General features: G+C 51.8%; 1 protein-coding gene across 1 annotated transcript in view; it reads right to left on the bottom strand.

Annotated features, from left to right (window-relative positions):
- Positions 1-6,244: 6,244 nt before the first annotated feature.
- The window catches only part of LOC116949753 (BAI1-associated protein 3-like), a 66,409-nt gene continuing 56,491 nt past the window's right edge, over positions 6,245-16,162 (bottom strand). Inside the window, exons 28-33 of the mRNA XM_032967387.2 lie at positions 15,403-15,483; positions 12,636-12,750; positions 11,702-11,828; positions 10,746-10,930; positions 8,485-8,603; positions 6,245-7,790 (exon numbers count right to left, since the gene is read on the bottom strand). Coding sequence (XP_032823278.1) covers positions 7,731-7,790; positions 8,485-8,603; positions 10,746-10,930; positions 11,702-11,828; positions 12,636-12,750; positions 15,403-15,483 — 687 coding nt within the window. The 3' untranslated portion in view covers positions 6,245-7,730. The remainder of the gene's footprint in view (positions 7,791-8,484; positions 8,604-10,745; positions 10,931-11,701; positions 11,829-12,635; positions 12,751-15,402; positions 15,484-16,162) is intronic.

Raw genomic sequence — 16,162 nt, 5'->3', positions numbered from 1 at the left:
GGCAGAGCTTTGTGACGTCATATTTGAGGGGGGGGGGTCTGACTTTGTGACACCGTGTGACGACGGGGGGGGTCAAAAATCGCGTGACGTCATTTATGGACGGCCCCTTAAACGATTTATCGTCAGTGGGCAACGTTTCACTGCCGTTCCCGTTTGTGGATTCAAACGTTTTCGCGATGATGCTAAGAACCCCAATCCATAACCGTGAGTGGGTGAAGTGGAGAGAGCCGCATTTGTCAGCTTAGCTCGCTCCGCTGTGAATCCTCTGGGGCGAGTGATACCTCAATCTGGCCCCGGGCAGTCCCTTCACTGCCCGTTGTGGTGAAGTATGGTCAAAGCGACCCCCCCCACGACCGGCGCGGCATGTGGGGGGGGGGGAGGCCTTCATCCACAATGGCCTAAACATTATAGTCAACGACTCGAACGATGCTCCTTTCAAACATTATCCTCGTTGGAAGTGGCGAGATTCGGCGAGGTATTCCCCCAATGCAATATCTCGCGTGCAATGATGGCGGTGAATGTTACGAAATGCACCACAGATCGTGACACGTGGGTGGTGTGTTCTGGACGTGTCTTGTATGACGACATCGTGGTGTTAAACGCTTTGAGACAGCTGACATGTCCCCCTACGAATAAACGATCGCAAAATTCGCCAAGCGTGCGGTCTGTTTCGTTGTGGACCTGTAAGAAGAGGTTTCACTCTTTCTGCCAATAAAACAGAGGAGGTGTTAAGATGTTAAAATGTGGGGGAGGCCGAACCCCCGGCTCCCCTCTTCCTGGGGAGAGTCACTGCTCCCCGACCCCCCTCTCGCCGCGGCCCCTCGAGTCCACTACCTCGCCGACTCCACGTCCTCTCTATGGGGCATGACTCGCGGCTGGCGCTGAGCCACCTGGGGTCCGTTAACACGCTCTCTGCGCACACTCGCCAACACGCAGCCACACAATCCGACGCCGCCGCTCTACCGTGCCGCGCACCAATCACACGCGTGGAACGGGGGGGGGGGGGGTTAAAGGGCAGTGACGTCACTCATACACACGTAGCCGATTGGAGGGGGTGTCTGGGAGATTATTTAAAGGGCTGTATGAATAATCCCACGTGTCCCCGGGCGAGTCCACCGTCGCTCACCGCGGGCACAACGTTCAACAAAAGGCCGTATGAGTAATCTCACGTGCCCCTGTACGAGTCCGCTGCCGCTCACCACACGCTAACCACGAGCTACACGCATGGGCAAGCGCAAACACGTGGGTACATGCACACTCGCGTGCAAACACGTGGGTAGATACACACTCGCGCACAAACACGTGGGTAGGTACACACTCACGCGCAAACACACTGGGTAAATACACACTCGCGTGCAAACACGTGGGTAGATACACACTCGCGCGCAAACACGTGGGTACAACGACGCAGGAACCACGGTCGGGCGCGCACACAACAGAGTTACCCGCGCGCAAATCCCCGCACCACGGCGAGCGGACTCGCACCACCATGCGCCCGTTCCACACTCGCAGAAACCACACGACAAGGTTTATTGATCACCAACAGTTTATTCTCGGCGAGTCCGAGGCTAAATATTACGTAGCCCGGAGTCAATGTTAGTAGAATAACTAACCTATTCCCGACGGTCTAAGACCCAATCTGTCCCGTCTATTTCGACTTAACCTCCCTAGGCTTTTACGCTTAAATCCAAACTCTCTCTCTCTTTCGTACTCTTGGTTCGCCTCGGATGCGCGGGAAGCCGTCGAGGAGAGACCAGGCTGCACGAGGTTCTTGCTGGGAGCGGAGCCTGGCCGCGCTGAGACTCGTCACACGGACGACCCAGTGGCCGGCAAGCTGACTGCTCCGATAGCTGACTTGAGGAGAACACGAACTGCCCATCGTCGCTCTCCCGATACCCCACCGCCATCGGTGCGCCCGCCTCGGTGCCTTCACCGACGTCCGCTTCCCTCTCTACCCATCAACAGGGGCCGCCGCTGGGCCGTTGCCATTGGCCACGGCGTGCAAGCGTGCTTTTCCGGCCAATCAGATGCTTCACCTGGTGCTCGTGTGGACCTAACGGCGGCGACTGAGTAGCCTCGTCGTGACCATGCGTTTGCACGTCAACTCACGGCTCTGCGGTGTAATTCAACCCGGGGGAAGTCGGCCAATTCCCTGGCCCCAGGAAACCGTGGGGGGATGTCCCTACGAGGAGGGCCCCCGGGTGAAAACCTGGAGGCCAGGTGACCTTACGAGATCCTACGTGGGGGTGTGTGTAGTGTGTTGTGTGTGTAGTGTGTTTAGTGTGTGTGTGTGTGTTGTGTGTGTGTGTTGTGTGTGTGCTGTGTGTGTGTAGTGTGCTGTGTGTGTGCTGTGTGTGTAGTGTGTGTTGTGTGTGTGTGTGCTGTGTGTGTTGTGTGTGTGTGTGCTGTGTGTGTAGTGTGTGTAGTGTGTTGTGTGTGTAGTGTGTGTGTAGTGTGTAGGGTGTGTGTAGTGTGCTGTGTAGTGTGTGTAGTGTGTGTAGTGTGTTGTGTGTGTAGTGTGTTGTGTGTGTTGTGTGTGTAGTGTGTTGTGTGTGTGCTGTGTGTGTGTGCTGTGTGTGTAGTGTGTGTAGTGTGTGTGTAGTGTGTGTGCTGTGTGTGTGTTGTGTGTGTGCTGTGTGTGTAGTGTGTGTGTAGTGTGTGTGTAGTGTATTGTGTGTGCTGTGTGTGTTGTGTGTGTGTGTAGTGTGCTGTGTGTGTGTAGTGTGTGTGTGTAGTGTGTGTAGTGTGTGTGTTGTGTGTGTGTAGTGTGCTGTGTGTGTAGTGTGTGTGTGTAGTGTGTGTAGTGTGTTGTGTGTGCTGTGTGTGTTGTGTGTGTAGTGTGCTGTGTGTGTAGTGTGTGTGTGCTGTGTGTGTGTAGTGTGCTGTGTGTGTGCTGTGTGTGTAGTGTGCTGTGTTGTGTGTGTGCTGTGTGTGTAGTGTGTTGTGTGTGCTGTGTGTGTAGTGTGTTGTGTGTGTAGTGTGTGCTGTGTGTGTAGTGTGTTGTGTGTGTAGTGTGTGTTGTGTGTGTAGTGTGTGTGTGTAGTGTGCTGTGTGTTGTGTGTGTAGTGTGCTGTGTGGTGCTCATTCGGGGGGTGGTGAGGGAGAAGCAGCATCGGCCCGGACGCTCTCCCGTGGTGGCGTTGCCGGCACGGCTCCGACGGAGCGGATTCTCAGCTGTGGCACCACGAAAACACCAAACAGAAACCTTTAGCAAGGAATCGTGTCTCAGGTACTCACGGCAGCAAGTACTGACACAGTGTCTCAGGTACTCACTGCAGCAAGTACTGACACAGTGTCTCAAGTACTCACTGCAGCAAGTACTGACACTGTGTCTCAAGTACTCACTGCAGCAAGTACTGACACAGTGTCTCAAGTACTCACTGCCGCAAGTACTGACACAGTGTCTCAAGTACTCACTGCAGCAAGTACTGACACAGTGTCTCAGGTACTCACTGCAGAAAGTACTGCCAGTGTCTCAGGTACTCACTGCAGCAAGTACTGACACAGTGTCTCAGGTACACACAGCAAGTACTGACACAGTGTCTCAGGTACTCACAGCAGCAAGTACTGACACAGTGTCTCAAGTACTCACTGCAGCAAGTACTGACACAGTGTCTCAGGTACTCACAGCAAGTACTGACACAGTGTCTCAGGTACTCACTGCAGCAAGTACTGACACAGTGTCTCAAGTACTCACTGCAGCAAGTACTGACACAGTGTCTCAGGTACTCACTGCAGCAAGTACTGACACAGTGTCTCAAGTACTCACTGCAGCAAGTACTGACAGTGTCTCAGGTACTCGCAGCAAGTACTGACACAGTGTCTCAGGTACTCACTGCAGCAAGTACTGACAGTGTCTCAGGTACTCACAGCAAGTACTGACAGTGTCTCAGGTACTCACTGCAGCAAGTACTGACACAGTGTCTCAGGTACTCACTGCAGCAAGTACTGACACAGTGTCTCAGGTACTCACAGCAAGTACTGACACAGTGTCTCAAGTACTCACAGCAGCAAGTACTGACAGTGTCTCAGGTACTCACAGCAGCAAGTACTGACACAGTGTCTCAGGTACTCACAGCAAGTACTGACAGTGTCTCAGGTACTCACAGCAGCAAGTACTGACACAGTGTCTCAAGTACTCACTGCAGCAAGTACTGACACAGTGTCTCAAGTACTCACTGCAGCAAGTACTGACACAGTGTCTCAAGTACTCACTGCAGCAAGTACTGACAGTGTCTCAGGTACTCACAGCAAGTACTGACACAGTGTCTCAGGTACTCACAGCAAGTACTGACACTGTGTCTCAAGTACTCACTGCAGCAAGTACTGACACAGTGTCTCAAGTACTCACTGCAGCAAGTACTGACACTGTGTCTCAGGTACTCACTGCAGCAAGTACTGACAGTGTCTCAAGTACTCACTGCAGCAAGTACTGACACAGTGTCTCAGGTACTCACTGCAGCAAGTACTGACACAGTGTCTCAAGTACTCACTACAGCAAGTACTGACACAGTGTCTCAGGTACTCACAGCAAGTACTGACACAGTGTCTCAAGTACTCACTGCAGCAAGTACTGACGCAGTGTCTCAGGTACTCACTGCAGCAAGTACTGACACAGTGTCTCAAGTACTCACTGCAGCAAGTACTGACACAGTGTCTCAAGTACTCACTGCAGCAAGTACTGACACAGTGTCTCAAGTACTCACTGCAGAAAGTACTGACACAGTGTCTCAGGTACTCACAACAGCAAGTACTGACACAGTGTCTCAGGTACTCACTGCAAGTACTGACAGTGTCTCAAGTACTCACTACAGCAAGTACTGACACAGTGTCTCAGGTACTCACAGCAAGTACTGACACAGTGTCTCAAGTACTCACTGCAGCAAGTACTGACGCAGTGTCTCAGGTACTCACTGCAGCAAGTACTGACACAGTGTCTCAAGTACTCACTGCAGCAAGTACTGACACAGTGTCTCAAGTACTCACTGCAGCAAGTACTGACACAGTGTCTCAAGTACTCACTGCAGAAAGTACTGACACAGTGTCTCAGGTACTCACAACAGCAAGTACTGACACAGTGTCTCAGGTACTCACTGCAAGTACTGACACAGTGTCTCAAGTACTCACTACAGCAAGTACTGACACAGTGTCTCAGGTACTCACAGCAAGTACTGACACAGTGTCTCAAGTACTCACTACAGCAAGTACTGACACAGTGTCTCAGGTACTCACAGCAAGTACTGACACAGTGTCTCAGGTACTCACAGCAAGTACTGACAGTGTCTCAGGTACTCACAGCAAGTACTGACAGTGTCTCAGGTACTCACAGCAAGTTCTGACACACTGTCTCAGGTACTCACTGCAGCAAGTACTGACACAGTGTCTCAAGTACTCACTGCAGCAAGTACTGACACAGTGTCTCAGGTACTCACTGCAACAAGTACTGACACAGTGTCTCAAGTACTCACTGCAGCAAGTACTGACAGTGTCTCAGGTACTCACTGCAACAAGTACTGACACAGTTCTACAAACGACGCTGATTGTTGCGCCGTGGAGCCATGAGAGAAGGCGACGGGGCTAGCGGAGGCCTTCATGCAGCAGTGGATTCATCGTAGCCGCCGACGACGACGACGACGACTCGCACTCCGCAACGTTTACACGATCCCCGTGACCCGACACGAACTTTGGGGGCATCCCTTTGGATGCCGCTGACGTTCACCTCCCTTCAGTCCGTGCGGCGCTTGGCAATGAGCCAGAGCTCGTACTTTTGGTGCTGCTCGTCGTCTTGTGCCATCGGTTGTGCCCCGTGAGATGTTTTTTTGGCTGGGCCCGGTGATCCGGGTGCTTAGGGGCCATTTTTTTGTTTTTCGTGATGGACAACTGGCCATGAAGTTGACCATATCCTTCTCATTACCCTTCACATTTACGTAGCAAGCGAGGGCACCCACGTCCCGCCACCCTGGACACCACGGTGCCGCGATGTTAACTACCTCGCCTGGTGTACAGAAGGTCGTGGGGTCAATCCCGACGACCCTGACGCCTGTACATGTGGAGTGTGCAGTGTCTATCTCCCCGTGGTCGCGTGGATGTTTCTCCAGGTCCTCTGGTGTTCTAGGAAAATGTCGTCAGAGTGAAGACATCATTCCCGTGAAATTACCACAGTGCATTCCACCCATTAGAAATGGAGATTCGTGTTCACAGCAAGTACGGTATTGTAACGTTAAAAAAAAACATACAACGTGCATTCTCATTCTTGTCGTTTCGTAAGCTTTAATTGTTGTCTCCGTCTTCCTTCGACGCCATTACCTGTGCGTTGGTGAAGTACCGCGAGAGATACCACGGAATTGAAGTGCTCAATAAATAAATACATGCAACATTTTATTAATTCCCAGTCCTTCATTATTCTCCTTTATTGCTCGGTGCCACTTATTTTGGGCGCTGTATTCAGATTTCATAATTATGCAAGGGTCACGTTGTTGCTTGGGTTCACCACATCGGTCGTAACAAGTGTAAGTTCACTGAAGGATCGTGTGCATGTGTGTGTGTGTGCGTTTAACTTCTTTCGCACGGAAGTAGCCAACCGTACTAATCGACGGACAACAAACTCAACACAAAAAGCCGTTGTAGAGAAATGAGATCTCAATCTACATTCAAAAGTGCACAGCTCCAGTGGCTTCCTAATATCGGAAGGAAAGAGCGTTCCAGACGGCCCGCAGAAGCGCACCTGAAAGTGCCGCGCGATGCGGCGACGCTCGACCAAAGCCAACGAGTGAAGTTGTCGCGTGAACCAACGTGGCAGCCTGTTTTCTACTTCAACGCTCCGCTGTGCTGGACAATTTAGCAAAAAGCCGCTGCTGCTGCTGCGAGGATGACCAGGGGAGTTCGCCTGGTGGTGATTTACGCTCCTTTCACGAGATCAACGTGCTCGACTGGATGAATCTCTCGCGGTCAATCAAGCGTCGAGCAACGCGAGTCGGACTAACGGGAGGAAAGGCTGAAATGCTTAAAGGATTGTGTGGCGGGAAAGGGAATCCTCAAATTCAGCGATTCGCGTTTAAAGGATCGTCAGATCCACTATATTGTACTCGATTTAAAGCTTTCGTGACTGCAGGGATTCATCTTCTTTGGTTCTTTCGGTAAAGTCACGTAGAATGAGAATAAAATAATAAATTGATAAAATAAAATAACACAATAAAATTCTCACGACGTTTCGGCCACAATACAGGCAGCCTTCATCAGGTGAAGGGACGAGACTGTCTGGTAGGACAGCGCTGTCCTCCAGACAGTCTCATCCCTTCACCTGATGAAGGCCGCCTGTGTTGTGGCCGAAACGTCGTGAGAATTTTATTGTGTTATTTGATTAATTTATTGTTTTATTCTCATTCTACGTGACTTTACCGAAAGAACCAAAGAAGATATATTGTACTCGTTAATACATTAAAAGAAATTGCATTATGACGCACCTGGCGCCAAATGCGACCCAAAGACCATTTCTACGACATTTAAGTAAAACCCACCTAATTTGTCAAATTCTACTACTTACATTGAACGAAGAAAAAGCCATCATCTGCGATGAGAAGAATCACACGCAAGATTACCACAAGCAACATTCCCGAAATTCACGGCGGATGCTGACTTTTAGCGATTTTTTTTTTTCGGCGAAAAACTATTGTGACCAAACGGGAAGGGAAACGAGCCGGGTCGAAGGTGGGGTCTCTTCCATGGCTCCCTCATCGCTTGAACGCCTTTAACTTCAGGATGCGTATGCTGTTCCTCATGGTGGAGCTTCTCTGTAAGACGACAACAGCAGCAGCGGCACAAGCAACAGCATGCGATGTAAAACGCGGACAGCAACGGCGCTCGCGAAGTTGTACGTGCGGCCACGCGCTCGCTTTTTGTTTGAATTGCGCGCGGGTGTGGACTCCCGACGATTCTCATTTCCCGCGGATGCCCACAGGTTCGGCACTCTCCGAGTGACCCTCCGTGAATGCGGGGCACTCTCTCTCTCTCAGCAGGTCTCTCTCTCAGCTTTCTTGAAATCAAGAAGCGCGGCACCTATTGTCGCTCCCATTTCATTCGCGAATCATTCCGAACCCCGACTTGGTTGATCTCATCCACAAGAGGTGTTTGTTTTGGGTTAGATTGAGTAAACAAAAATGTGTCGTTAAACTCCGCCACCACCCGACATGGCCAATTAGCAAGGTTTGTCACGTAAACAGAACGTGCCAATTAGTTACTAGTTCAGCACACCGGTGTGTTGGAGAGTGAACCCACGACATTGACATTTCGAGTACGAAGTTTCATCAATGTCCATGAGCTATCAACGTGACTCTCGTTTTATTGTTTTTCCCTTTCCTTCCAGTTTCGATTTCAAGACCCAGGTAAGCGTTTGGCAATTTGGCTGCACGGGTGAAGCTCTCGTCCCCACGCAGCCTGCCGTGTGTGCGACGTGCGACGTGCGGCCTCGCGGTGGCGAACGTCTACCTGCGTGATCCGCCGCACGGAGCTGCGGGCCGGGCTCTCGAGCCGGCCCAGCGCCTGCAGGAAGTCGCGCGACTCTTCCTCGGCCACGCGCTTGTCCAGCACGGCCAAGATGTCGCTGTCTGCCGGGGGGGGGGGGGAGGGGGGAGGGGGGAGACGGGGTGAGGAGGCTCGGTACACGGAGCAGGCACCGCGCTAGAGGCCTGTGGTGGCGGATCCAAAGAAAAGGGACAATGGGGTAACACCCCCCCCCCAACCCCCACCCAACCTCAGAGACCCTGAATATTGGCGTTTAAGTGATGTACATTGGGGGAAAAAGTATTTGATCTCCTGCTGATTTTGTACGTTTTCCCACTGACACAGAAATGATCAGTCTAGAATTTAAATGGTAGGTTTATTTGAACAGTGAGAGACCGAATAACAACAACAAAATCCAGAAGAACGCATGTCAAAAATGTTATGAATTGATTTGCATTTTAATGAGGGAAATAAGTATTTGACCCCCTCAATCAGAACGATTTCTGGCTCCCAGGTGTCTTTTATACATGTAACGAGCTGATATTAGGAGCACACTCTTAAAGGGAGTGCTCCTAATCTCAGCTTGTTACCTGTATAAAAGACACCTGTCCAATGAAGCAATCAATCAGATTCCAAACTCTCCACCATGGCCAAGACCAAAGAGCTCTCCAAGGATGTCAGGGACAAGATTGTAGACCTACACAAGGCTGGGATGGGCTACAAGATCATTGCGAAGCAGCTTGGTGAGAAGGTGACAACAGTTGGTGCGATTATTCGCACATGGAAGAAACACAAAAGAACTGTCAATCTCCCTCGGCCTGGGGCTCCATGCAAGATCTCACCTCGTGGAGTTGCAATGCTCATGAGAACGGTGAGGAATCAGCCCAGAACTACACGGGAGGATCTTGTCAATGATCTCAAGGCAGCTGGGACCATAGTCACCAAGAAAACAATTGGTAACACACTACGCCGTGAAGGACTGAAATCCTGCAGCGCCCGCAAGGTCCCCCTGCTCAAGAAAGCACATATACATGCCCGTCTGAAGTTTGCCAATGAACATCTGAATGATTCAGAGGACAACTGGGTGAAAGTGTTGTGGTCAGATGAGACCAAAATGGAGCTCTTTGGCATCAACTCAACTCGCCGTGTTTGGAGGAGGAATGCTGCCTATGACCCCAAGAACACCATCCCAACCATCAAACATGGAGGTGGAAACATTATGCTTTGGAGGTGTTTTTTCTGCTAAGGGGGCAGGACAACTTCACCGCATCAAAGGCACGATGGACGGGGCCATGTACTGTCAAATCTTGGGTGAGAACCTCCTTCCCTCAGCCAGGGCATTGAAAATGGGTCGTGGATGGGTATTCCAGCATGACAATGACCCAAAACACACGGTCAAGGCAACAAAGGAGTGGCTCAAGAAGAAGCACATTAAGGTCCTGGAGTGGCCTAGCCAGTCTCCAGACCTTAATCCCATAGAAATTCTGTGGAAGGAGCTGAAGGTTCGAGTTGCCAAACGTCAGCCTCGTAACCTTAATGACTTGGAGAAGATCTGCAAAGAGGAGTGGGACAAAATCCCTCCTGAGATGTGTGCAAACCTGGTGGCCAACTACAAGAAACGTCTGACCTCTGTGATTGCCAACAAGGGTTTCGCCACCAAGTACTAAGTCATGTTTTGCAAAGGGGTCAAATACTTGTTTCCCTCATTAAAATGCAAATCAATTTATAACATTTTTGACATGCGTTTTTCTGGATTTTTTTGTTGTTATTCTGTCTCGCACTGTTCAAATAAACCTACCATTAAATTATAGACTGATCATTTCTTTGTCAGTGGGCAAAGCCTCCAAATGTAACTGCTTAGAAGGGTTCCAAAGTGAGTGGACAGGGGCTGAGAGCTGGGCAAGCAACACGCTGATGCAGGAGCTAAACAATGGGTGAGTTGGGAGGATTTGAGTACAAATAAAAAGCGGGCTGCTCAATTCACTTCCCAAAGATGCTCTCAGCACGTGGAGCAAAACGTCAGACAATCGCACGGCGGGCGGCTCAACCCCTGCAAATCGCAAACGGCGATCACCAGTCCTGGTTGGCCGTCTACCGCGGCTCTCCCTGGCTCCCGTCCGCGGCTCGGAGGCCGGTGGAGAAGACGCCGCTCGCCGCGAGGCAGCTGCGGGACCCGTCCTAGAGTCAAAGAGTGACGGCAGCAGACTCGTGTCGGAAACCGCCCCCGTGACCCCGGGCGAGCTCACCGTAGTTGTGCGGCCACAGCAAGAGGCTGCGCTGTCCCTGGGGCCTCCCGTCGGTGCACACTCCCGGCACCGTGCTCATCAGCAGCACGGCCTCGCCCAGCACGTCGGTGAGCAGCGTGCTCTTGTTCTTGACGCGCAGCAGCAGGCACGAGCTGCCGTTCCTCGCCTGCTCCTCGTCCACCTCGCTGCAAGCGCCAAAGCGCACGTTGCATGCACGCGTTAGCCGTCGCTGCCATCGGGCGCCATCTACCCGCTGCTGGATGAAAGCCCTCCCTAAGCTGTCGCCGCCCACGTCCTCCCTGGGAGGCAGGACGTGGGCGGCGAGGACGCTGCCGATGACGACGCCGACCTCCCGTCCAGCGCCGCACGTGGGAACAGAGGTGAGGCTATTTTTTTTTGGGGGGGGGGAGGGGGGGCCGTGCGACTTAGTGGACTAGTCGAAGCGATAATTGGCAGAGTGATTAATTCATTAAACTGAATTAAGCGATAACCCAATGAAGTGGCTTATCTTCGTGGAAATGTATAGCAGCCAAATACTCTAAAACACGTGATGTTGATTTTAAATGCGGAGGTAAAAACCGGAGGACCCGTAGAAAAATCCACGTGACCACGGGGAGAGAGACACGCAAACTCCAAATATACAGCAGGCGTCACGGTCGGGATCGAACCCGCGACCTCCTGTATACCAGGCGAGGTAGTTGACATCTCGCCACTGTGGTCACCCATTAGCTGGAGAGCTGAGCTTTAAACCGGATCCCAAACGTAACGCGGCCACCAGAGCTGGACATAGCCGATGTTCCTTACGCCCCGGGGAACAGCGTGCCGAGCGGTCGGGCGCAGCTCGGCATCGCCCGGGGGTCCCCATGGCTGCACGGACTGGGCTCTCCGTAGGTAGAGGGCGCTCAGGTTTAGGCGCCGGATGTAAATGCCCATTCCCCTCGCATGCCGGCACTCACAATCTGATCGTCTCGTCGATGATGAGCGAGGTGTCCTGCTTGAAGGACGAGGTCTTCATTTTCGAAGTGCTCGGAAAAACGTGCGGCGGGCACATCCTCACCTGGATGTAGATCATCTCCGGCGCACCTGCGGGGCGGGCAGGACGGTACGGGAGGAGAGCGGACGCAGCGTCAGGGCTCGTCCCCGAGGTGCAAAGCCAACGAGCCGCCCTCTGTTCACTCCACCCCCCCCCGGGGTGGCAACCATATCACAAACCAGAGCTGGGCTCGGTGGCGCATTCAGGGGTAGGGAGGCAGGAGCCATGGGGGTGCCATGGGGGAAGGGGGGCAGGTTGGTGAGGCCAGTCAGCAACACGTGGGCCGGTCCCACCTCACTGTGTTGCCCTCCACACACTCCGCTCTCTCACAAAACAAAACTACGGCCTTCTATTGAAGCCCCCCCCCCCCCTCCCTCCCAGTCAAACTTTTCTCAGTGGAAGGTCACTCCTCCTCCTCTGCTGGGGACCACATTCCTCCAGCCGTCTTGTTCTTGTCTCAGGAGCTTCCTCCTCTTCACCACGGCCTATGCCTCCTCCCCTCTCTGCCTGATTTCCCAAACAATCCCATGTCCCGCTGTTCTGTACCGCATCTTGAGATGTGGTTGCATTTAGACGCTTTATATAAGTCCACATTGTGGTCTGTGTGTGTGTGTGTGTGTGCCTGTGTGCGCGTCTGGAATTTGGCACAGTCAGGAGCGCAGGCAGCGCCATCCGCCATCGATCTCAGGTCGGTTCAACCCGTGCCACCGGGGTCTGCCCCACGTGACCTCCTGCCAGCGAGCGTTCTGACGCTTCGCGCGAGAGCCTCGGAGTGCAAGCGCCGCGGCGATGCCACCGCCAGCGAACGGCGCTCTTGCGCCATTGGCGCCGTGGGGGCGAGCGCGAGCAGCCCTCACTGGCTTTCTCGGGCGGCGAGAGGTTCTTCACGTTGAGGATGTTGACCACGAGGCTCCGCCGACTGTAGGAGCACTGCACCGTGATGGTCGCTCGCTGGCTCGCCGCTTCTGGCACCTGCAGCAAAAAAAAACAAAAAACAACAATCTTAACCCTGATGGTCATCGCCATCCGTGCATTTAGACGCTCTGGATTTCAAGGATTAGGCAACGTGTCGTGATGGACACTGCAAGATCCGACCGTGTCCATCCAGTGCTTGCTGAGCTGCATTACATTGTAATGTTGTACTAATAACACAGTGTTTGCCACAAGTGAACCACGATACCTTGCTGATCTCGTCAAGTAGCATAAACCATCATCACACGAACTCCAGCCATCCTCACAGCGGTGGCTTTTGGCTCAAGCGTCGAACAAAGACGGTCACCGCATCGCGCACTTTCAGATGCGCTTCTGCGGCCGTCTGAAACGCTCTTCGTTCCGATATTAGGAAGCCACTGGGGCGATGCACTTTTGAATCTAGAGTGAAAACTCATTAGTTTGCTGTCCTGCCCCTCCTGCACCTCCGATTATCACTGTTGATTACACACGGTGTGGAAGAAGTTCAACGTACATACTTTGTCTCACGTCGGTTTGGCTTTTGCAGGACTGTCAAGTGACTTCGGGGGTTCATAATCTAGTGATGTTTTAAAGCGCCGAGTCAGCACTGCCGCGGTCAGAGTATAGAATGGGCGCAGACGGCGGTGAATAAACAACGTTTCGGTTGGGAGCTTACGGTGTCAGCCTGATCGCCGATGACTTCGAAGACGCTCGATTTGTAATATGTGCTCCTCCGTGTAATTTTGTTCGAGCTTGGCCAAAACGCGACCGTGCGGTCGGTACCTCGGATGATTTATGCCACGAAATCATCGCATTCGTTACGGAGAGACGACACCGTGCAGCGATGGGTGGGATAGGCTGCTGCTGCTGCTGCTGCGAGCGCAGCAAGGCCTCGCCGCTTCATATTCACTGCGATTTGTAAAAGGTTAATAGGGGCTTTGTGAGAAATGCTACCGATTATCCGCATTTTCCTGCGATTACTTTAACAAATGTCCCTCGGTCAATGTTTTTTTAATCCGTTCCATGAAAACTACTGTTACCCGAAAGAACTGTTAATCGAACCATTGCGCCATTTCAAGACGATTGGAAGTTGACCTTTTTGACCCTTAAAATATGGTTTATAACGTTAAAGCACTCAATGTTAATAAATAAACATCATAAGAACATACTAAAGGATTAATATGAATAGCAAACGAATAATGTAATCAAAGCCAGTCGAGGTCTAAATGCTCATAAATGGGGCGTCGCTGATTGGCTGAGGGCATGGCTCGGACCCACTTACGAGTGCTCGGATTGGCCGAAATTGGCACCCGCGTGCATAACGTGAACGTACCGTTAGTCAACAATTTAACGTTAGTCGAAACCGTGGGGTCCTATGGGAGGTGAAACGTTAACCGAAAAGCCGATGTCACCGTTAACCGAGGGACTACTGTATATAAGTTGAACTTCTTTCACACTGTGATAATCGGTGGTTATTTTCACGGATAAATTTTGCCTGCCAACAGCACACCCCCTTTCATTGTGTATAAATAAGCATCGTGTGGGAGCGGTAGTGTCGCGATTAGCGCGCTGCACTGCAAACCCGGCGGCACGAGTTTGACTCTCGCTCACGGCCAACACCAGTGATGGTTATCTGAACCGGTGCTGGGCCTCCCCTAGGTTGACTTAGCCTCAAATGGGTACCTGCTGCGGTGTGTAAACATCACCACTGGGGAGACAAAGGCGGCTTGGCGTGGTGTTGGCCTCCCACCCCTTCGTGTGCCGTGCCGGCCTTCATAGGTGCACTTGCCCATACAGTCTGGTAAGCCTATTCGGGGATCTTTGTGTTTGTATGATTAAGCAAGCAATGTCTCCTACGTATATCGGTTTTCTTTTTTTATGGAGAGAGCTATAGGAAGGAGACGCCTGCTTACGACATCCTCCACAACGCCACAAGTGATTATTCTTGAGCGATGCGTGGACAATACTGTGCACGTCAATCCGTATACAAGAACATTTAACCGTTTAGGCATCAGCATGGAATATATGCACGCTATTATTGGGTACGCGTGTGTGTTGTGTTGTTGGCATGTAAATAAGCATCGTGTGAGAGCGGTAGGGGAGCGGGTAGTGTAGCGGTTAGCGCGCTGCGCTAATAACCCGGCGACCCGGGTTCGATTTCCGCTCACGGCCAACACCAGTGACGATTATCTGAACCGCTCCCGGGCCCCCCCTAGGTCGACTCAGTTTCAAATGAGTACCTGGTGCGGTGTGTAAATATCGCCACTAGGGAAACAAAGGCGGCTGGGCACGGTGCTGGCCACCCACCCCCCCCCCCCCCCGTGTGCCGTGCCGGACTTCATAGGTGCTCGCTAACAGCACTTGCCCCTACAGTCTGTTAAGGCTACACGGGGGATCTTTGTATTTGTTTTGTTGGCATAGTAGGGGGCACAGGTGGTGCATCAGCGAGTCAACTCAGTCAGCCAACACATGGCACCTAGGTCTGTCGCTCGTCCTGCCAGCAGGTGTTCGACGCTTCACGTGGCCTCAACGTGCACATGACCTGGCACAGGCGCCGTTGTGACGTCACCGCCACTTAGTGGCGAATGGCGTTTGTCGCTGTACGCGTTCATGTAGTTTGTGTGCACAGACACGGACGTTACGTGAGGAAGCACATGCAAAGCAAATCCTCACCTCGTTCCCCATCTCTTGGAAATAGAGACAGATCAGCTCTTTGGTGTCGCACCGAAGCAATTTCAGTTTTCTCTCCAAATCCTAGACACGCAAAATCCGTCGCAAAGTCTCTATGTCTCTGACGTACAGCAAAGCAGATGATAAAATATTTTAATCATGAGTTTTTATTCGCGACACTTGCTTTGTCTGTCACTCAAGAGCTGCTGTTAGGTAAATATTCGTATGCCCGGTTTAAAATTTGGTATTCAGAAAATATCAAATACAATTTTCATCAGGCCCTCAAGGTGTGAAGTGCAGTCTCCAACTCTTATTATCCACTCTGCATCTCTGGCCTCTTCGTTTATGTTGCTATACAGAAGGGTCATTGCCCAAACCGTCGACTATTATATATTTTTTTTCTTTTAAGGCCACACCGCATTATATAAAAAATGTGTTGCCTTTTTTGTAAGTAATAGTGAGAAGGAAAAGCTGAAAACGGAAATTGAGCGAACGGTCAAAACATCATTCAAAGCATGGGCCCTGTTGCAGATATTCGCGGTTCGAATCTAGCGGCCACCTTGGCTATTACTGTGCAATTATAATAATTACTACCGGTGTAATGACCACATGAATACCATTCGCCGTCTGCTTCGTAGTGGACATTAACGATCCCTTGACGGCATCTCCAAGATGGAGGCCATTTGCGTGCCAGGGTCAGGGTCCAAATGTGTTGCCAAATTCGAAATTTCCACCGCGAATCGCTCAATTGGGACGATAACAG

This window comes from Petromyzon marinus, chromosome 37, assembly GCF_048934315.1.
Source record: "Petromyzon marinus isolate PM22_M1 ecotype Great Lakes invasive population chromosome 37, UKy_Petmar_22M1.pri1.0, whole genome shotgun sequence".
In the NCBI taxonomy this organism is placed as follows: Eukaryota; Metazoa; Chordata; class Hyperoartia; order Petromyzontiformes; family Petromyzontidae; genus Petromyzon; species Petromyzon marinus.
This window is presented reverse-complemented; position numbering and strand designations above follow the sequence as displayed.